This window comes from Delphinus delphis, chromosome 2, assembly GCF_949987515.2.
Source record: "Delphinus delphis chromosome 2, mDelDel1.2, whole genome shotgun sequence".
Lineage (NCBI taxonomy): Eukaryota > Metazoa > Chordata > Mammalia > Artiodactyla > Delphinidae > Delphinus > Delphinus delphis.
The window spans coordinates 162,915,607-162,939,602 of NC_082684.1; the positions used below are offsets into that span (position 1 = coordinate 162,915,607).

At 36.3% G+C, this 23,996-nt stretch overlaps 1 protein-coding gene across 1 annotated transcript in view; it reads left to right on the top strand.

Annotated features, from left to right (window-relative positions):
- The window catches only part of MALRD1 (MAM and LDL receptor class A domain containing 1), a 593,611-nt gene that overhangs the window by 389,486 nt on the left and 180,129 nt on the right, over positions 1–23,996 (top strand). Inside the window, exon 31 of the mRNA XM_060003111.1 lies at positions 22,862–22,990. Coding sequence (XP_059859094.1) covers positions 22,862–22,990 — 129 coding nt within the window. The remainder of the gene's footprint in view (positions 1–22,861; positions 22,991–23,996) is intronic.

Below are 23,996 nucleotides of genomic sequence, written 5' to 3' on the forward strand. Positions count from 1 at the left end.
CCAGTTCACAGCAGTTTCTTTCTGATTATATGTAACTATTTTTGTTCTAGGTTTGCTTATACACCTTTTGTACATAAGGCTAAAAATTTCTGCCAAGAATTGATGTAATTTGTTAAATATATTCTATATGTCAGAGCCAATTCATATCTTTAAATTAAACCTGATATTTTCTGTGAAACTTTATCTGTTGGCTGGTGAAATGCCCAGTGGTTCTCAAATAGTCCTGAAAAAGACTATGAAAAAGTAGACTTTACTTGAAGTAACTACTTTACATTTCTGCAAATATCTTTTCTTGATTAACAAAAAGTATCAAAGTCATGCTTAAAGGTATTTCATTATAATAAATATATATCCTGATTATATTCCTCTCCCAACTTACATATCAGTATCAATAAGATATCCATCCATACATAAATGCATCTTTACTAAGTATATACCGTATATTATGCAGAAATTAAGCATTTTGACTTTTCAGTCAAAGAAAGGTAACTAATTTTTATTGATTCAAAAGTTTAATTCTTTATCTAAAGGGAAGAATGGTGATCTCAATTCACTGATTTATAAACAAATGACTACAAAATTTTTAAACCTTTGTACGTTATAGAGATATTTACTATAACGTACAAAGGTTAGCATACGTGAACTTCAAGACAATAGAAGGAAACTAATATATATTGAACACCTACCATTGTGGGTGACATCATGAAACTAGACCCAGCACATCTCTTTTAAGAGGGGAATAAAGATGTTTAATACAGAAGGGGTTCTTGAGGGATTTGAGCAAAATGAGTCACACAAATTGTTTGGAAAGTTGCCTCAGAGGAACTGGGAAATACAGTTTTAAACTGTTGATTAAAAGGTCAGGAAGGAGCTCAGCAAAAAAAAAAAAAAAGTGTGGTTTGGATTTCTTTCCACTCGTTTACTTTTTGGCCTTTCAGTCTTTATACATCCTCATGATCATTTCTGGGAAACCTCTAGTTTAATCATATCTAGTTTAATTGCCAGTAGCGTCAAACATAAAGAGTTTATTTAAGGGTATGAGGAACCTCAGGAAAGCCGAGCTCAGGAGTGCAGTTCAGCTTCAGGAAGGTTCTAAAACCAGGGATTGAAAAGAGGGAACTTGAGCTGTGATCTTTCTGTGCCTCTTGTCTCTCTTAACTGCTTCCCTCTGCACATCTGTTTCGGGCCCCTCTCTGTGGAACCAGCTTTCTATGCTTCACCATACATAGGCAGAAAATGTGACTACACTGCAGGATTCAAGAGCCTCAAAACGCTGTTGCAAAAACCCAGTAGTTATATTTCTAAATTCTCTGGTAGGTGATTACAATTGACCTATCTTGGGTCAAACAGCCATCTTCAGACTAGTTAACTAGTCTGATGTCAGGGATATGTACCAACATGCCTACCGAGCTCCCACCTTGGTGACCATATGGATGAGGGGATGAGAGGGAGTCATCAGATGAAGGGAGTGGGGTAAACAAGTCCCCTCTAGACTCACTGAACACGTATTCTTAGAATAGTATTCATTCAACAAGTACAATACCTCCACAAATAAGTATACAGATGAGTTGGTTATTCCAATAGATGGCTGGTCTAATGGAGTAGGTAAAAAGTAATAAACTGTGCTAGAGTATTGCAATAGAAATAGAGAGGGGAAGATGGCTGAATGAACTAGTGGGGGGAGACTCTAGCTCAGGATGGATGCCCGTCAAGCTCCCAGCTGGCAGGAAAAAAATAAGCTAGGAGAAAACAGCAAAGGGCACACACCAAGTGTCCTTTAAAAGGTTTCCTTGAAGCTGTTGCACGTCAATTCCACCTATAACTAATTAGCCAAAATTTTGTTGCATGGTCAAACTGGAAGGAAATCTATGAAATGTGTTTATTCAAAACTAAGGATGAGGAAGGAAATGAACATTTGTTTAGAGAGTGACTAGCCTACCACCAGTTCCTACTAGGTAATATCCCAGCCTAAGGGTATACGAAATTATGACTTTAATATATATTGTCAATAAGAATGATTATTAAGGGCTTCCCTGGTGGCGCAGTGGTTGAGAGTCCACCTGTCGATGCGGGGGACACGGGTTCATGCCCCGGTCTGGGAAGATCCCACATGCTAGCGGCTGGGTCCGTGAGCCATGGCCGCTGAGCCTGCGCGACCGGAGCCTGTGCTCCGCAACGGGAGGGGCCGCAGCAGTGAGAGGCCCGTGTACCGCAAAAAAAAAAAAAAAAAAAGAATGATTATTAAAATGTAAATTTCCACTGGCAACCCTTCATCCACTATTTTTGCTGTTTCTTCACATGCCACCCGTTAAGGTTGCTTATTGCTTTGTTCTCCTCAGCCTTTGTCCATGTTCGCCTGTCTCCATAATTCAACACCTTGAACCTTTCTTAAACCCCCATCTCTTCCATCAAGATTGCCTTCCCTTTTTAGTTTAGATAAATTAATTTATCTATTTCTTTAAATCCTGCTCAACATTGGTTTTCATTCGATTTCTGCAAGGAGTTTTTTTCTAATTTAGTAGATGAAATGATATAGCATTTTAATTTACATATGTGGTTAATAATGCAGTTAAATCTCTTTCTTTAAACCAGTAAGCCTGTTGTTGGTCATTCACATTTCATCTTTTGAGAACTGCCCATTCATTTCCTTGTCAAAAATTTCTGTTGAGCTGTTTCCTTCTTGTATTGATTTGGACATGCTTTTTCTTCACTAATTATATAACCATTCTTTTATAAGATATATTTTAAGTATGCTTTTCTTGCTTTTTATTGTCCTTTGATATTGTTTATGGTACTTTTGAGGAAGACATCCTCATCCAATTTATTTAATCTAATTTAATCAAGGTTTTACTTTATAAATTTGCTTTGTTGTTTAGCTTAAGAAACACCCTCAGATTAAATACTCTTCATGTTTCTTTCTGTTTTCCATCTTTACATTTTGGTGCTTATATTTAAGTGTTCTTGAACCATAATACTTCATCACCACATATATTTTTATTAACTTTAATTATGCTTTATATTTTTGGTTATTCCTTCTTCCCAAGTGTTCTACCAAAAAGAAAAGTCACTGTAAGATTGTTTGTTTGTTTGCTTTTTCCTTTGCAACATGCTGGTACATTTTACTTTCCTAGTATTGTAATCTACTCTTTTCTTTTTTAATCTGTTGTACTTTGCACTGAGGGAACACCCTACATTCGTTTCAGTTTTTTAGTTCTTAGTGGTTAATTAGAATTGTCTTAATTGTCCCAATCTAATGGAAATTAAAATGTGGAATTAGGTGATTATCCTGATTATCAAAGACTCATGGGAATTCATTTGGAAGGGTGATGCTTTCATTTTCTTAATTGCTTTAAATATAAGCATAGCCCAAAGTATTAAAAGGGTCTTTTAATCTATAAAAAGCTAAATGTGTTGGTTGAACTAATAAAAAAAGAAAATAAAAATATGGAAGTATTAATAATTTTATTATTCATTAATTGATTTTTTACTCTTGTTAATATATTTCTAGGTCATTTTAGTGTGTTATTTTATGCCTAGATATATTTTTATGGGTTGAATCATTGAAAGTTATCTCATATATTAAATATTATAAACACATTGAAATGAAATTTAGTGGAACACAGCTTTCTTTGAACATTGGATGCGATTGCCCAATACGTTATGCAGTGTCTGAAAGAGATCATGAGAACATAACATATGCTCAGTAAAGCATATGGAGGCCTTCAAAAAGGCATAAAACAGCCCCAGTGTTTAGATGATCTGAAAAATTCAGAATCTCCAACTTTCCAGGACTGGTCAACCTCTTTCTCTCTCTCTCTCTCTTTTCCCCCACTCTTTCTTTTTTCTTTTTCTTTCTTTTTTTTAAACCATGTTTACTTTCTATTGTGAAATGCGTCAGTGTTTGTGGCCCTTAACTCTGGCCTCACACCAAAATCTCTTGGGGAGCTTAAAAGAATATCTCTTCCCAGGCCCCATTCCAGACCGGTTAAATCATTATCTCTGGATGTGAGTTCCAGGCATCCATAATTTTTAAAGCTTCGGATAATTCTAATGTGCAGCCAGCTGTATGAGCCCTTATTATACATATAAAAGTGTATTTTAAATGTGTACTTTTAGCTTAATATTAAAATAAAATGATTCCCCCGAGTTACTCTACAGAAATTATGCATATTACCTGTACTTCAGAAATCCTTATATGCACTTCTCCAATCATATATTTTTCCACTAGAGGAAATCATTACCCTGCCTTTTATGATAATCATCTTCTTGAATTTAATTTTAGTTTTGGCATAACTATATTCCTAAATCATATTATTTAATTTTGTCCAGTTTCGTACTTTATGTAAATAGAGTCATACCGTAAAATTGTATGTATTTTTGGTGACTTGTTTCTTTTTTAGCTAAAGTTTTTTTGAGATTCTTCACTATGCATGAAACTGTGACTCATTCATTACCTCAATTTTATGTATTTATGAATGAATATTCCTAGAATAAGAAAGAATTTAGTTCTATTTCTAATTTTTGCTTTTACTGAAATAAGTGCTAAGAAACCATATTCGCATAAGATTGTGATGTTTGTTAAGACTGAATTTTGTTACAGCATCGTCCTTCAAGTGCTTGAACTGGATTGCCAAAAATATAAGTCAAAAGTCACAATATTTTATAATCAAAAATTATTTTTTGATCTAGCATCTGAAAACTAAGTCACTGTTCAAATTTTTGGAAGCGACAAGTTAGAAACCACTTGACTTATAAAAGCATTTTTTACAATATAGTCAGTAGAATTATTCATTCTCTCAATTTCTGGGAATAATATCCAAGAATGATTTACCTAACAAGACTTAAAAAGACACTATTAGTAATCCTTTTTCCTCTTCCATTTAGTGGCTCCTTTTTTAACATAATATACTCAAAGATATGAGAAATTTGAAACAAATAATATACCTTTGTCAATTATTTGTGATAAAATAAGTTTATTCACCACATGACTCAAGCATACTTTACATGTTACTAAACAAACAGTGGGTCACTGAAAAAAATCAAAGAGGAAATTAAAAAAAAAACAAAACTGGAGACAAATGAAAATGGAAACACAACAATCCAGGATCTATGAGACGCAGCAAAAGCAGTTCCAGGAAGGACATTTATAACAATACAGACCTACCTCAAGAAACAAGAAAATTCTCAAGTAAACAATCTAACCATACATCTAAGAGAACTCGAAAAAGAAGAATAAACAAAACCTAAAGTTAGTAGAAATAATAGAGATCAGAAATAGATGAAATAGGAACTAAAAAAAAAAAAAGTTCAATGAAACTAACAGCTGGTTCTTTGAAAAGATAAATAAAATTGTTAAATCTTTAGCCAGACTCATCAAGAAAAAAGAAAGAGCACCCAAATTAATAAAATCAGAAATGGGGACTTCCCTGGTGGGGCAGTGTTTAAGAATCCACCTGCCAATGCAGGGGACATGGGTTCCAGCCCTGGTCTGGGAAGATCCCACATGCTGCGGAGCATCTAAGCCCATGTGCCACAGCTACTGAGCCTGCATGCCACAACTACTGAAGCCCACACGCCTAGAGCCCAAGTTCTGCAACAAGAGCAGCCACTGCAATGAGAAGCCTGCACACCGCAGAGTAGCCCCTGCTTACCACTACTAGAGAAAGCCCACACGCAGCAATGAAGACCCAAAACAGCCAAAAATAAATAAATAAATTTATTTATTTATTTAAATAAATAAAATAAAATCAGAAATGAAAGAGAAGTTACAACCAGCACCATAGAAATACAAATGATCGTAAGAGAGTACTATGAACAATTAAACTCCAATGAAATGGACAACCTAGAAGAAATGGATAAATTCCTTAAAACATACAGTCTCCCAAGACTGAATCAGGAAGAAAAAGGAAATATGAATAGGTCAGTTACCAGTAATAAAGTTGAATCAGTAATAAAAAACAACAACAACAAAAGTACATGAAAAGATGGCTTCACAGGTGAATTCTACCAAACTTTTAAGAAGACATAACACCTTTTCTTCTCAAACTATTCAAAAAAAAAATTGAAGAGGAAGGAATGCTTTCAAACTCATTTTAAGAAACCAGTATCACCCTGATACCAAAGCCAGACAAAGACATCACACAAAAAGAAAATTACAGTCTAATATCACTGATGAATATAGACACAAAAATCCTCAACAAAATATTAGCAAACTGAATTCAGCAACACAGTAAAAGGATTATACACCATGATCAAGTGGGATTCGTTCCAGTGATGCCAGGATGGTTCAGTATCACAAATCAAGCAATGTGATACACCACATTAACAAATAAAGGGAAAAAAATCATACGATCATCTCAACAGGTGCAGAAAAACTTTAGACAAAATTCAAAACAGTTCTCATTTTCAAACCAGCGGGTTTTCATCATAATCAGCCTGAGTATATTTTTAAAATTTACGTAAGTGTGTAAATACACATCCTCACGACAGCTGTCCCACTTCTAGATGCAATAATTGCTGGATATTAATTTATCCTTTATTCCTTAGATATCTCTTTTAAAAATATGAAAGTTTAATATCCTAATATCCAATAGTATTTTCCATTTTAATGGCAATATCCTATATTCTATGTAAATCAAGGTTAAATGTTTTTGGCAATCCAAAGCTTGTTTGTCAGTAAAAATGTTCCCAAATTGAAGCAGAGGATAAAGCCAGGCTCTGTCATAATACCTGCTCCTAGAACAGTGCTTATCAGTAGACAATCAGCAAATATTTTCAATTTTTAAAAACATTGTGGCAATATACACAGAACATAAAATTGACCAGCTTAATCCTTTTTAAGTGTACAATTCAGTAACATTAAGTATATTTACATTGTTGTACAGCCATCACCAACGTCCATCCAAGAAATCTTTTCATCTTGCAAAACTGAAACTCTGTACCCATTAAACAGTAACTCCCCATTTTCCCCTGCCCTCAGTCCCTGGCAAGCACCATTCTACCTTCTTTCTCTGTGAATTTGACTACTCTATTTTCCTTATACAAGTGGACTCATCAGAGTATTTGTTCTTTTGTGACTGGCTTACTTTGCTTAGCATAATATCCTCAAAGTTCATCCATGTTGTACCATATATCAGAATTTTCCTCCTTTTTAAGGCTGAGTAATATTCCATTATATGTATATACCACTTTCTGTTTATCCATTCGTCTGTCAGTAGACACTTGGGCGATTTCCCTGGCGGTCCAGTGGTTAAGACTTTGCCTTCTAATGCAGGGGGTGCAGGTTTGATCCCTGGTCAGAGAGCTAAGATCCCACATGCCTCACGGCCAAAAAAAAAAAACAAAACATAAAGCAGAAGCAACATTGTAACAGATTTAATAAAGATTTTAAAAGTGGTCCACATACAAAAAATCTTTAAAAGAAAAAGATAGACACTTGGTTTGCTTCCACCTTTTGGCTATAGTGAATAATGCCGCTATGAACATGGGTGTGCAAATATCTGTTCTTGTTCCTGCTTTCAGTTGTTTTATGTATATGTTCAGAAGTGGAGTTGCTGGATCATATTGTAATTCTCTTTTTAATTTTTTGAGGGCCAACTCAATATTATTTATGGTGACCACACTATTTTACATTCCTGCCAACACTACACAAGCATTCCAGTTTCTCCACATTCTCACCAAAACTTGTTATTTTCTGGAGTTTTTTGTCTTTGGGGTTTTAAAAAATATAGTAGCCATCCTAATGGGTGTAAAGTCACACCTCATTTTGGTTTTGATTTGCATTTCCTTCTTTTGCATTAGTGATGGTGAGTATCTTTTCAAGTGCTTCTTGGCCATTTGTATATCTTTTTTGGAGGAATATCTTTCAAGTCCTGTGTCCATGTTATTTGGTGTTTTTGCTGTTGAATTTTAAGCAAATACTTTAAAAAAGAGTAAAGGAATGAATATGAGCAATAAGGGCACCCTTCTGCTTAGTCATTGAGCAGCTATATCCGAAAAAATAAACAGATGTAAATACAAATATATAAACATTTATAAAAATACCTTATTCCCAATGTAAGTCCAAATATACTTGTGCAAAAGTGTCTAAATTTCAACAAGTTCTTCTTCGCTTGTTGTAATCTCAGTAGTAACATACCTTTCTTTGCTCTAAGGCATAGCATTATTTTAATCTATCATTTTTTTTTTTTTTTTTTTTTTTTTTGCGGTACGCAGGCCTGTCGCTGTTGTGGCCTCTCCCGTTGCGGAGCACAGGCTCCGGACGCGCAGGCTCCGCGGCCATGGCTCACGGGCCCAGCCGCTCCGCGGCATGTGGGATCTTCCCGGACCGGGGCACGAACCCGGTTCCCCTGCATCGGCAGGCGGACTCTCAGCCGCTGCGCCACCAGGGAAGCCCCTCTATCATGATTTTTGATGCACTCTGTTGAACAGTGGCTTCTGCCATCACATTCATTCATGAAGCACAGTGATGTCATTACAGGGAATCAACTTTCTGATATGCTGAAATGAACATTTAACTTCGGGCTATTAACACTACGTCAGTCATTTTTCTATGGATGTGCATGTTTCCCTAGCTTCCACTGTGAGCAATGCTAATTTGTATCAAACTTTCATACTTCGATGGGAGCTTAAAAATATCAGAGTTATTTATGTTTGTACTTACATATTCAGATTTATTAATTTTAAAATATAGCTTTATTTTTAGTTATGAATGCATTGTTAGTAAATAGCATTGTATTATAAAATTGTTTCATGCTAATATTTTTTCCCTTCAGTCTCATGAAACTCCATCAGGCTGAAACATTCTTTGAAAATAGGGAATAAAAGAAGTGAGACTTTAAATGAGCTAAACATTATCATGTTTCTACTATCACAACTTGCCCATGTATACTTTTGAATGTCAAATAGAGGGAAAGATGCAAAGCTCTATCTTCTATAAAGTGTGGAGTGTGGTTGTGAAAGAGTGTGTAAAGTAGAACCAAGATGATCATAGGTGCATTCTTGGCACATCAATTTCAGGAAGCTTCATATTTGGAAATGAAGATCTAGAAATTGATTTCCTTAAAACTGTATGCCTTTATCTCCCTTGCAACAATTTTTATGTACTCTCTGGTGCACCCATAACTTAGCCTGAAGACTGCTAATACATGATAGGTCCATTCTTTCCCTTCTGATGTACATGCCAAGTCTGCCAAAAATCAAATATCTAAACACATGGGGTTCAATTCTAGGTCTTCTATTATGTTCTCTGGTCTATGAGTCTATCTCTGCTATTCCACACCTCTTCTTTATTATAATGTTTAAATAAGTTTTGTTACCTTAAGTATATAGTCTCTTGATTTTGATTTTCTTTTTCAGGAGTGTCTTGGCTCCTGTTAGCCTTTTGTTGTTCTGTATAAATTCTAGATTCAGGATATATACATACATATATATATATGGGGGGGGAGGGAGATCTCCTATAGGTATATATCTATAGAGATGGATAGATAGACAGATAGAGAGATAGATATTCAGGTGATTCATGTATATCTGTATCTCCACCACTTCTGAGAGGCAGGTTTCTTTCTCATTTACTCTAAAGCTGCAAATATAAACCCTATTGGTTCCAGTTTTGTGTGGGAACCTCCAATAAATCTCCTGCCCTGGGTAGTCCTTAGCCCGTGAAGTTATCTCCAGGTTTCAATATAAATTCCAGTTGGCTGAATTCATTTCATTTCTGACTTTGAAGAGTCTTGCATTTGAAAATGTATTTCAGTATTTTATTACTGAAGTGTAGATTGTAGATATTTTCTCTCAGTTGGCCTTAATTCCGTGACTAAAATCTCATACTGCCAAAAAAAGGAAGTGAAAAAAAGATTTTCTATCAATATTATTTAAAATACTTTAAAATGTAAAATACATTACTAACACAAAGGTATTTTGCAGTGTTTTATAATGTATTTTATGGAAAATTATATCATTTTTTAATGTTTAGCTACTTAAAATGTACATCTTTTCTCAAGATGTCATGTCCTGCTTTATTATTTTGGACATAATGTACTATTTGGTGAGTTTATCTTTAAAATAACTTATGCAGCATATTAAGCAATTTAAATATTATGTTGAATTTGACAGTGGATCAAGTGAGCTTCCAGGTGTTTCTAGTCTAAGGATTATCTCATATTCCAAGAAATCCTGTATTTTTAAATACTTTTAAACATTTTCAAATTTCCTTAAAAGCATGGGATATGCAATTTAAATTATTTTCTTTCATCACCATTTTGATTGGAAAAGCAATAGCTTAGAGGTCATATAACATGATGGGCATTGGAATCATTAGCTCAGTTTGAATTTTAACTTCACTGTTTCTCAGGTGTGTGACCTGGGACAAGTTACTTCACCACTCTATGCCTTTTCTATACAATTGAATTATTATGGAAATCTATTGATTTAATCCTTGCAAAGTGATTAAACCAGTACCCAATCCATTGTAAGTGAAAAATTAATATCTCTTAATACTGATAGCATTTCCTAACACTATTTAGAAATAGTGTAAAATGTTATTAATGATTCCTCAAAGAAGCGTTTTGTTGTAGAGAGAATGCTGACCTAGGATGCCTACAAAAATAATTAGAACTTTTAATATCTCTAAATCAATGACAGTTTTACCAACTTTATATGCTTTACCTTCACTAAATCTTGGTTTTTTTACATATAAATTTATTTATTTACTTATTTATTTTTATTTTTGGCTGCGTTGGGTCTTCGTTGCTGCACGCGGGCTTTCTCTAGTTGCAGCGAGCAGAGGCTACTCTTCGTTGCAGTGCACAGGCTTCTCATTGCGGTGGCTTCTCTTGTTGCGGAGCACAGGCTCTGGGCGTGCAGGTTTCAGTAGTTGTGGCATGCAGGCTCAGTAGTTGTGGTGCACGGGCTTAGCTGCTCCGCAGCATGTGGGATCTTTCCGGACCAGGGCTCGAACCTGTGTCCCTTGCATTGGCAGGCGGATTCTTAACCACTGCGCCACCAGGGAAGTCCTTTCACTAAATCTTATAAGAACCCACTTTATAGATAAAGAAACTAAGGTTCTGAGAGGGCAGGTTCTCAAGAATCAAGAAAAAATTTGGAAAAAGTAACATTAAATAACTAATTACAAAATGTCAAGCATGTACTGAAAACTTTGCATACATGATCTCATTTAATGTTCATACACCTCTGTTATTCATGTTGGAACTTCAGTATCTCCATTCGTCAGATGAGGAATCTGAGCCTCAGAGAGATTAATTAATTCAGCCAAATGACACAACTGGTAGAGATATTACTCAGGGAGATTTTAAGATTTTGTTTAAAAATATCATAAAGTTTCTTTGTTGTGGCTAAACTCTTTGTAAACAATTAAAAAGTGCATCAAAATATTTTTTTTAGTCCACAGTAAACTTATTAAATTCTGAAGATTTGAATGAAATATTATGTCAAAAATACAGTGCAAATTAAATTTTTATACATCTCACATATATGGCGGAGTTCAAAGGAAAGGGTCAAAGATAATATTATGTGGTGATTAGACTTATTTGTATGCATTTTATGTAGAAAAACATAACTTGATCACAGTTTGATGCTGGAATTTGCATGTAAATTGAAAATTATTTAACAGTGTCCTGCAGTGACCTTACTATACAAATAATAGAAAAGACAAACTAATTCAGAAGTCTGAATCAGATTGCTCAGCACTTCAAAATCTCTTATTCTTCATTAAAACTCATTAATGGTATCAATATCAATGAGGTTCTAGAACCTTATATTTTTAGGAGGCCGTATATTTCCTTGAAGTGATATTGTTTTCCTTTATTACACATATCATTGATCATGGTTGCAGCACTCCTAAAGTGCGACCAAGATAGGGTAATAATAGATGCAGTTAACAGTTTATATCCTTTTTTAGTGCATGTACTAGAAACCAATTTTACCAATCAAATAAATAGAGGTCATTTTTTCTAAAGATTCTGGGATGGATCAGAGAATTGAAGAAACAATTGTGGAAGCCATCCTTGAAAAGAATAAGCTCCAAGGACCGAAGTAACAGGGGCTCGTGGGAAGTTGCTCCAGTGAAGTGCCCATTAGACACCTGTGCCCCCCAGAACTGCTATTTCTGTGTGTCTTGGTACAACATTCAATCCCAAATGCAATAATCCTGTTGGCTTATCTTTAATCAGTTATCTCTCCTTTGATCAATCAGCTATGTAATACCACACTGAGATTCTGGGTGATGAACATTAGCCGGCTCTTTTCTGTTCTTCCTCAGGCCCCACCCCACCCCATTTGGCAAGGAGTCTGTTGAGAGCTAAAAGGACATGCCCACTCAGAGCCTATGTTCCCGGTTCTAAATCTCAGATTACTCTGATCATGCAGCTCCAAGCTGGCTTCAGGGGTCTTTCCTCACCTCTTCCCCAGTTCTGTCTTCTCATGGAGGGACTGCACTGCTGGTATGCATACCCTGAGCTGCAAGGTTAGCTACAAGATGACTATGGAGATGAAGATGGGATTGTACCTACAGACTGGGGTGTCCACAGCAGATCCTGTGCACGTTAAAGGTGGACCTATTGCCATAGCCTGCGTCATCACCTTGAACCAGGAAGCTCATTCACCTTGTGTTTATTTTGAGCATCAGTTTATAACATATTTTATAAGACCCTAACTATTCATGTTTTATATCCATGTGATATATTCTCACACATTAAACACAGATGATTCATAATCTGCTCTTGGGGGGTATGTGCACTTCAGAAATATGTCTCTACATTTCAACACACACTCCCATATTCTCCATCTCATTAAACTAAGTTTTTTGCCTAATTATTTTTATGTATTTTGTAGGTAAAAATGTTAGTGTTTTGGTTTTTTCCAGTTATTCCCACATTTTATTTATATAGGATCAATGCTGGTAAATTCTTGGGCTTTATGCAACTCTTGATTTCTTCATTCTAGTGGAAGTATAGATATCGGAGTGGGGCAGCCTATAGCTGAGACATTCTACATGAGTAACTTTTAACTCTTTAATGCCCAACAATTTTTTTTTTTTTTTTTTGCGGTACGCGGGCCACTCACTCTCCCGTTGCGGAGCACAGGCTCCGGACGCGCAGGCTCAGCGGCCATGGCTCACGGGCCCAGCCGCTCCGCGGCATGTGGGATCTTCCCGGACCGGGGCACGAACCCGCGTCCCCTGCATCGGCAGGCGGACTCTCAACCACTGCGCCACCACGGAAGCCCAATGCGCAACAATTTTAATGGAATTTTCATCTTACATTTTAGCTCATAAGAGCAATGTGCTTTTGGGTGGCTGAAAATAATAATCTTAGATTACTTCTTACAGCATTTTTGTACTTGCATTTATATTTTTTAAAAACAACCAGAGAATTTCTAGTGAATTAACTAAGAAAGTGTCTTTGAGATAGTATTCAAAACCCCTAGAACTTTAGAGTGGAAAGACTTTAGGGATCCAGAGTGTTTGAATGATTTCATTCCAGCTTACTTGGAGGTTTGACACTGTGGGAACAGAAATACAGCTCATTGCCTCTCAATTTATTGATTATTCTGTCACTCCATAGTAGGTGTAGGAGAACAAGAAGCAAACACACATGATAATTACTGACTTGGGTAGTAAGATGTGTAAAAATAGTTGTTTTCAATTTGGTCAAAATGAATCAACTATTTATTATAAAATATATTTAAATAAGCGTGTATCCCTACTATGTATTAATATTTCGAGCAAATCCGCAAGTACTTCCGTATAATTTCTATGCAAAAGTTACCTGAGCAAAGGAAAACAAATAGTATTTTGAGACAACAGCTAAATAAGCCATTGCATTTGCCTTCTGTGCCATTTTCTATCAGATACATATGACATCGGCGCTTTGATGTGCACATTTCCTCTTACACCTCACCTCCAGCGGAATGGAGATAAAATTGAGCAAAGTGTGTACTCCCCTCTTAATACAGCAATTAGAACATTTTAATTAGGTCTAAACAGATGACATATTCCATCCATTATGGGTCTTCTTCAAGCTAGAGTTGGAATCCAGCATGTAGACAGACATCCTTAATAAAGGGCCACTTGTGAATGATGATTACGATTTCCTTGGGTGAGTTTTTTTCTTTCCTTACAATTTTATGTCTCACACCAAAGTCGTCTTCCTCACAAAGAGTATTTATTGTCTCAATACTCCAGGTTCCTGTGCCTCACTTTTCTTTAGATTATCTTTGCTTTGTCTCGTGTCATCACACACCATGGGCCTACTTCTCTGTGTAGAAACCAATAAATTGCATCATTACCTGTGCTTATATAGACTATCAAGCTCACAGTATATATTACATCTCAGAAATTATTTTAGGCAGTGACAGTAGTTATCCTACAGCCTATTTATCCTCTAAACAGTTTTCAAGAGTTGACAGTTTTCTTGTAACCATTTTTAACTGTGAGGTTCTATAGGAATGATTTTGCCCAATATAGTTTAAATTCATTCAATGTAATTCTTAGTCCTTAGTACTCATAGCATGTTTAGAATTCATTTTATGTTTAATTAACCACCTATTCTGATTGTAGTGGTAAAGTCCAGGCAATTTTACAAATTTAAACACAGTTCAGCAAATGTTACTTAATGACCAAAAGGTCCCTGGGATCTTTGCTATGTATTAGGGATGTAGTAATGAGTACAATATAGTTCCTTCCTTTGATTCTTTCCTTTTTTTCCCAGAAGAAACATGTCTAGTTTTCTGTTGTATAGTGGATAAATCCAACAGGAAATATATCAGTGTACTGTATTTCAATACCATGTGCTATAATTGATATTATCCAGAGCACGAGCAGAGCTGGATGGATAAATGGGACTTTGAAAGAGTAACACTTAACTTATGGCTTATGGGATTGGATATTTGAGCAGGATGAGAGGAGGAATGGGGTTTATTGGTTAAGAGTAAAGGCTGGGCTTCCCTGGTGGCACAGTGGTTGAGGGTCCGCCTGCCGATGCAGGGGATGCGGGTTCGTGTCCCGGTCCGGGAGGATCCCACGTGCCCCGCGGAGTGGCTGGGCCCGTGAGCCATGGCCGCTGAGCCTGCGCGTCCAGAGCCTGTGCTCCGCAGTGGGAGAGGCCACAGCAGTGAGAGGCCCACGTACCGCAAAAAAAAAAAAAAGAGTAAAGGCTGTAGTCAAAGCATGAATTCCGGCTTTGCTGTGATGTAGTTGTGTGACCTTCAGTAATTTTAATAAGACAAAAAATTATAGTACCTGCTTCGTGGAGCTATCTTCGGAATTAAATGAGTTTATATATATAACGTGCTTAAACAGGATGAGACATGCAATCTAGTCTCCTTAAGAGTCAGAGCCACCATATTTATCAACAGAATCATCCTCATTGCATACCAGTTGTAGCAGGGGAGGCTACAGCTAGATCACAGTTCAAGTTCATTTCTTATTCAGCTTGCAGTAGTTAGCAAGTGAACAGATTAGGGGGACCACTCTTCTCATGCATTTATTCAGGGACCCAGGCAGATCTTTAGTCTCTGACCTTCAAGGTCCACCCTAGTGAACATCACATTGTTTCTATCCAACGGAGAGAGGAAAAGAACGTGACGAGCTGTGCGTGGAAGTTTGTGTGGCTTTGCCTGGAAGTGAGTGAGTATCACCTCCACTCACACTCCCCTGGCTAGAACTCACCCTTGTGGCCCCACCTGGTTGCATATGGTGTTGAGAAGTCAAGTGCCTGGCTGAGCAGCTGCTACCCAGCAACAACTGTCTGCTGTAGAAATTTGAAGGTATATGTTGTAAACAGCCAGCCATCTCCACCCCACGGATGAGACAGGAAGAAGGCGTAAAAACAAGAGTAAGGACCAAAGTAGGTGAGAAAAGGTGTTATGCTTCTGTGGACCATCCACAGATGAGCATTGTGAGGTTTAGTGTGAGTCAAGAAGTAGAGGAAGATAAAGTAGGAGGCAAAAAGAGAGAAAAAAGTGCATTTTTTGGTCACGTTTAGTGTGTCTGATATGTTATAGAGAAGTCCAGCGGGAAATGTATCCTAAGCGACTAAACTCAGGAGAAGGGACAGATTGGGTTGTAGATATCAGGTCATCAACCCCCAGATGTCAGGTAAAATCATGACAGTAAATATGATGCCCAAAGAAGAACATAGGGTCACAATTTGCTGCATTGGCATTGAAGGCCTGGACTGGAAAAAGAACCAAGAGAGAGAAGGAAGGTTAAGCTGTGATGGAGTAGTAGGAATACGGTGGCCAGGAGCTAAAGGAGTTGAGGGTCACAGAAAGGAAGACATTTTTGGTATATCAGATGCAGAAGTAAAATCCAGAATGGAAAGGGTCAACATTTCTTTTAAAATGGTAGTTAGGAAATTACCAGAAAACGAAGCAAGGGTTCTTTTAATGGAGCATTAGGACCTGAAAAGAGATGAGGGATGGATGAGGACTTTTGAATCACTAACCCACTAAAAATGCTTCTTCAAGCTGAAAAGCATACTGGTCATTGTCAAATATATCACTTCTGAATTTTGTTGTTGATTTTGCTTTATTTTCTTATTATTTCCTTTTCCTTCATTGTAAACCTTCTAAAAAGGATTTTTGTCTAAACCTTTAAATTAATGATTTAGAAAACTAGATATTTAAAATACATCCAGATCTAAAAAAAGCTAAAGATAAAAATCTGAGTTGCATGTCTGAAAAGAGAGGTTGACACATATGATTTTCTTTCAAACAAGTATAGAATCAGTTTATAAAGTCACCGTTTTGCTTAAAAAGCTGAAAAGTTGATCTTTAAGCTATTTTCCACTTCATATACACCTTGCCTCTGTGTAGCACAAGTGGATTTGCGTTTTTTATATTTTCCTAAGCTCTTGCCGTCCTCTAAGACATGGTCCAGTAACGCTGATAACACTTCGATAATTTGGGCACAAACTGAACTTTGCTGTCACTGAGCTCACGGAGGTCACACATTCAGATGTGTTGCTCTCAGTTGTCTGATATGTGCAGTGACCTTCTTGAAACCTAGCAATCTTTCTAACATAAGATAGATTTAAGCGCTCACCCTGAATAGAAAATACGAAAGGTGTTTATTGTTATTTTCTGGACATTTAAAAATCCTGGTCATGAGATATGTAGTCATCAGCAGTGTTGAGATTTCCTTTGATTTGCAAACTTGTCCCGATCCTATTTCTAGAACAAGAGCGCTGTCAGGTGAAATAGTTCATCTGTGAAGGAAGATTTCAGGTGTGTGATCTTTCCCAAAATATTTTTTTCTTGAGCCTATTTCGCCCTTTTTTTTTTTTTTTTTACCCAAGTGTTATTCTTCAGATAACATTGAGTCTTCCGTATTTGCAACATGTGGCCAAACGTACTTGATAAGGAAATTGAAATGAATGGGGTCTTATAAAGGACCTGCTTCTTCTCAGTTGAGTGGTCTGGCCTCTTTTTCTAATTGGCTACATGACAAGCTGAGATGATATGCATTTTGAAAGGTCAGCGGTGAATAAATGTATTAAATATTTATTAACACACCAGTGCAAACTAGGGCTACATTTTGTTGTCCTCTGACAGCAAGCCATTAAATATCTTCCATTACAGCCCTAAACAGCCTGTTTTACACATAAGTTTTCACTACCAGATTATAAATTCTTTGTTGATAAGTACTATCCACCATGGTGTCTGACAACTGTTCAATATATGTTTCTAGGATGAATAAGTAAAGATACTAAATGGATGATGTCACTAGATTTAAAGGTATAGTACTTTGTATGAGAGAGTGATTACCATTGTTTTCATTTAGAGATTGATAGTAAATGAGTTACCTAAGGTTACAGAGCTTTCATGAGAATGGAGGTTCAGATCAATACATTGGCCACACATATTTTGACTTTCCACTAGCAATCAATATTTACTGTCCAGTATTACCAGCTTTAACTAGAGGGAAACTTTTACTTAGACTGATAAAACTTTTGAAGCATACCTACAATAAAAGCTATCCAAAGATGATTTATTTACAAGTTAAAACAGATAAATGACAAGGAAAATGTATATATTAACAAACAAAAAGAAACTATGTTTATGAAAAAGTTCCCTCTTCTAGCCACTACAAATATATCTTTATGTTTCTGTTTCAATGAATGCACTCAAATGTTCATATATGTTTACCTTTATAGGAACACAAGGTAAAGAAAATGATATATGCCAATTTCAGAGGGTTTCTTTTTATAATAAGGAGCATAATTTGGAGAAAATTGTTTTATGGGACTTTCTTGAGATTATTTTTAGAATTCATGATACAAGGTTTTAAGTTTTTAAATATTAAATTTATATTGAAAATTAGACTACAGAAAAATTAACAAAATCATATCATAGGATGTGCTTTCCACTCACTACAAACATATAAAAATATCTTTAAAAAGCACTTGTTAATACTCCAAACTGAAATTTGAAAAAGAAAAGGAAATATACCAGTTCCAGAACCAAAGAGGGGACTCAAACATAGACCATAGATGAAAGCTAACTTCCCAGGGGCTTAAAGGACTTGGGAACCTAGACATAGAAAATGGTATCTGGAGACTGGAAGTTTTAACCCTATATCAGAATAGGAGAGCTAGACATGTACCCTTGCATAAAGCCTGGTCCTTTCCAGAGAAAGCCCAGAGAAATTTGTTGTCTGTCCAGGAAGTTGGAAAAAATTAAAGAAAAATAAATGAACAGAACAGGAGCTACCAGCATGAAACCAAAACCCTAAAACTTGTGCCATACCACACGTAGGATAGTACATGCTGTGAGAATGAGAACTCAAAAATAACACATTAATATTAAAATTTCTAGAACCACTGAAACTTCAAGGATAATGCATGAAGCCAGTGTAAATTTATGCTGTTGGGACCACATGCTATTGGGATCATAATACAGAAAAAGGAAAGCATAAAATAAAGTAGGCAGGATACTAAATAAAATAATTAAATTTCACTTCCAGAAATTATAACTGAAAATAAATATCAATGGAAAAGTTAAACAAACAGATTAGAGGCACAGTTGAAGGATAAATCATCAAATAAGCATGAGCTTACTCACCAAAATGCAACACAGCAAGGTAAAGAGAAAAAAAAATATGAACAGAAATTGAGACATTGAAGATAGAATAAGTGAATCTAACACTTCTAATAGCAGCCGCATAGCACAGGGAGATCAGCTCGGTGCTTTGTGACCACCTAGAGGGGTGGGATAGGGAAGGTGGGAGGGAGATGCAGGAGGGAGGAGATATGGGGATATATGTATACGTATAGCTGATTCACTTTGTCATAAAGCAGAAAGTAACACACCATTGTAAAGCAATTGTACTCCAATAAAGATGTTAAAAAAAAAAAAAGAAAGTTCCAGAAATAGAAAACAGAGACTTAGGGAAAAATAGTACTTGAAGAAATAAAATTGATCATTTTCTGTAATTGAAAAATGGCATGACTCCTCAAGTTACCATAGCATAGAAACAATGACACCCCAGTAGCAGGGGGCAACCTAGTACCCAGATTTTGGTTTCCGACAGCATTCTCCAATAAAAGGAACCAGGGCTGCTTGGAGAAATGGCTGATGGCTGATTCTAGGACTGGGCTGGGAAAAATACAAGGTAAGGCTGAAGCAACGTATGGTGTTAGAACAGAAAGCAGTGTGCAAAAAAAAAAAAAAAAGGCTACATTGATGGTAGCATGTCAAAGGGACATAGAAGCCAACTGAAAGAGCTCCCCTTTGCCAATTTGAGCAATAAAAAAATAAAGTAGCATTGTATTATGACTCAAATTGTAAAATAAATATCCTGGAGTCCATATTGATATAAATTACTAAATAAATATATAAATGGGAGGGAAAAGACCAATCTCCCATATGTAAGAACACTAATCTACGTAGATTCTCTACCCTCAAGGAGGGAAGCATAGATCTCCTCTCCACTATTTGGTCTGCACACAGTGACTTCCTTCCAAAGAAATATTGTATTTAAAGGGATAGAAAAAAGAAAGTAACTTTAAAGTGGAGAAATACGACAAGAACTACATCAGCCAGGTAGACAAGGTCAACATGAACAGTGACAAGTTGTGTCATAGTACGTGCGCTGGTCATGACGTGATGAAAATAACACTTTACTTCTGTAGTCTTCCTCCCCTACACCCATAATCCTGCCTAAATTATAAGGGGGAAAAATCAAATTCTAATAGAAATCCTACAAAATACTTGACCAGTACTGTCCAAAGTGTAAAAGTTATCAAAGACAAGGAAAATCTGAGAAACTGTCACAGTGAAGAGAAGCCTAAGGAGACGTGACATGGTCATGGTTATTCAGTCTCCTTCAGCCTAAGGAGCCTGAATAATATGGTCTTCAGTGAGGGGGAGTCTGGCCATTGCCATCACGTCTTTTATGTCCTTCATGTGGTAATATTCTGCATGAGAAATAAAGGTGCCAAAAATGTGTGCCCACGTGAAATTTACTGTCTGAAATCCCAGAGCATACTGAATATCATCACTTGAAGGAGATGATAAAACAAGTGTGTATCCACAAACATAATCTGTAGAATGATTATATCTAATTCTATGTAATGAATCCTGTGCACAAAGCTGTTTTAGTCCAAATACAAATTTATACAGGCAAGGATTTCTTTACTGTAAATTCTATTTCAAAGGAGAATAATGTGAGTTTTCAATGGACGTCACTTTAACTTTGGGGACAGTGTATTCAAATCCACAGTGGATTAGTCCTATATGTTCCTCGTGCTTTTAGTGGATTAAGTATTCGATTCTTATGGCTACATTATTTTGCAGACATTTTCTTCTTCCTAGGATTTTTCCATTTATCATGTGTTAGTTTTAGGTCTTTTGGACTCCGTCAACCTGTATTTTCTAAGCTAAAATAAATATTTAGTCTGTTTCATGTGTCGTATTCTGCCAGCAGGTCATCTTCAACTCGCTCTTATGAGCACCAATGCTCTTTCTATTCTCATATCATTAACTATAGTATATGTGAGATTATCTTTCATTTCATATATTTGTTGACCAGGTTAATAGGTACTGCCTTTATCATTTTGGCTAAATGAAGAAATTGAAAATGGCTAAACACATGCAAGACATTCTCACTAAAATAATGTTCCTCTTCTATTTACCATGCTGTTTTTGCTAACAGCAGTCTGACTGACTATATTCTTGTCTTAAAGAAGATCTACTTTTCTTAGAATTGCAGTCTCTTTTTATTTTTAATCCGTGCAACCCATATACCATAGATACTCTGGTTTATGCTCAGTTTACTATATTTCAAAGCATTGACTTGATTCCTCTTCATGTTTTTTCTATTCTATGTTGTTAAGGTAGTAAGCCTCATTTAGAGATGGAGTCTATTTCAGTCTTTTTTTTTTTAAACTAAAGAATCAATTATTTAGATTATAAGTCAAAACCCATATCCTCTGTGGAGTAATTTTATGACTCCACAGCCTGTGGCATAGAAAAATAATCTCCAATGCATAGACTTGCATACTAAACAATGTCCACATAGTTCTCTGGGTTAACTGTCAATTCTCACTAGTGTTAATTAAAATTATGTGGCAAAGTTTCTAAATCACTCAAAGAACACGACCTTTCATTCTTCACCTTACTGATACCCACGATCTAATAAATATTGGCTGTTCTTTTAGATGCCTCCTCTCAATCTTCGTATTGGGACTACATTTTACTGGTAAATTATTTCTGGAAATTATTGAGGTTTTAGCTATTGTATTATGGGGATGACTACGGAAAGACTCTGGAAATGCACTTTTATGAAATCTGTAGTTTTACTATTTTCCTTCATGAAAATACTCCCTAACCTTGAGTAACCTACCCCCACCGCAGACACCCTATCCTGAACCCATACTAATCGATGTAACAAAGGAACCGCTGAGCTTTATTTAATTTGTTGAGTTTGATAAAGATAGTTTCAGACCTTTAATGTATATCACTTTGAAGCTATAAAATATTATCATTAGACTTCATATCAGTTGAAATGATATGCCAACATGTGAATTGCTTTGAAAATTCTATGTCAGTTTGCTTTTCTAAGCCCCCTTCAGATGAAACCATTATGCCTTCAGTTATTGTAACCAGCATTTATAAAGCACAAATTGTATATTAGGTGCTGTGTTAGGCCCAAGAAAACATAGCAAAAACTCCTGTGTCGAGGGAGCTTAGAGTCTGGGAGGACAGCCAGAAGTGTAAACAGCTCTTATACGAGGTGGTAAGCATGTAATATAGGAATAAAAGTATCCTTAGGCAGCATGAAATAGGGAGTGTCTGACCAGAGGCTTGGATGGCAAAGAGAAAGGCAAGACAAGGGTAGAGAGAGAAGTTGTTTCCTTGAGTCCTAAGGTTGAACAGACCACCAAGACCACAAGAGGGAATGAATGGTCAGTACAGGTAAAGGAAGCAGCATTTGTGAACATGTGGTAAAATGCAGACCAAGTGGCATATTTGTGAAGCCCTCAGTCCTAGGATATAATTTACTTGCAGGTGCTTAAGAGAAGAGTTGCAGAAAATGAGCCTGGAAAACTAAGCTGGAGCCAAAAACCAAAACATTTTTAATGCCTTGATTGGGAGTTTGGGTTTATGTAATAGACGATGGTCAGCCCTTGACTGGTTAAAAGATATTTTGGAAGTACAATCTATGTTACTTGCTGAACAGTTCCAGGTGGGACTGAGAGACGGGGAGTTGTCTACAAGTCTACCTTGGACAACAATTAAAATCTTTAACTTATCTAATAGTGTGGGAACTAAAAGGAGTATTCAAATTTGATGAAAGTATTACCAAATGATGTTTGTGTTTGTTATTTTGTTTTCCCCCCAGTGGGAGAGACTTCTGAGATTTGCCCAGAAGCCACTGATTTCTTGTGCCACAACAAGCAGTGTATTGCATCCCACCTGGTCTGTGACTATCAACCAGACTGCTCTGATAGGTCTGATGAAGCTCACTGTGGTAAGTGGATTTGTCTGTTCTGATGCTACCAGTTCAGCACAGATTTTCACTTTGTTAGCAGAGTAACTTATTGGCATTGATGACTGAGAAGAAATGTTCTTCTCATGCACCAGAGTAGATTTAGAATAGGCAAAACATTTTTCCAACTTCTCTATGCAAATATTTAAATGGCAGCCCTTCCATCCTTTTTACCCCCAGACTAAAAACTGCACCAAATCTATAGCAAATCATGTCACAAAAATTTCCCATCATGTCATTATATAGAACTGTGTGCAGAGTCAGGGTTAAAATTGTCAGAAACTGAACTAGCAGAGCCTACATTTCTTCATCAGTTCTCATGACTGATTCCATTCCTTTTTCCCCAAAAAATGACTGATTTTATAGGTGAGGTGAAAAAAGAACACTTTGAATAAATACTAGTTTAATGATTAATTTTAATAATTACATTGCCCTGGAAAAAGAGGAATACAAGAACCACTTTGGTTTTTTTATTCAAACTTTAATTCAAATGATTTTTAAATTCATGTATAAAGCCAAGTGTGTAATTTTAAAATATGAACACATATTTAAATCCAAAGAATTTTTTTTCATATATCTTATTGGTGAGCATTCATATGGAATCTTGATACCATACAGGCTGCCTGTTGCCGTTAATGTTTGCAGCGTAACAAACTACCCTAAAAGTTAGTGGCCTAAACAAGTTTCATTTTGCTTGCAATTTTGTGGATCATTCATTCAGGAAGGAATCGGCTAGGCAGCTTGTCTCTGATCCACATGGCTCAGACTGGTACAGCTGGACGTGGAGGATCACTTCCAAGATGCCTTTATCCCCTACATGTTCGGCACATGTGTACTCTTTGGTTTCTCTGTCTGGATCAACATGGAATCAACCTCCAGGGCAATCCCTGTGGCTTGGGCTATCACGGGTTAGTCAGACATCTTACATGGGATTGGCTTTTACCATGTGTCGACTGTAAAAGAATGCACAACCTCAAAGTTAAGAAGT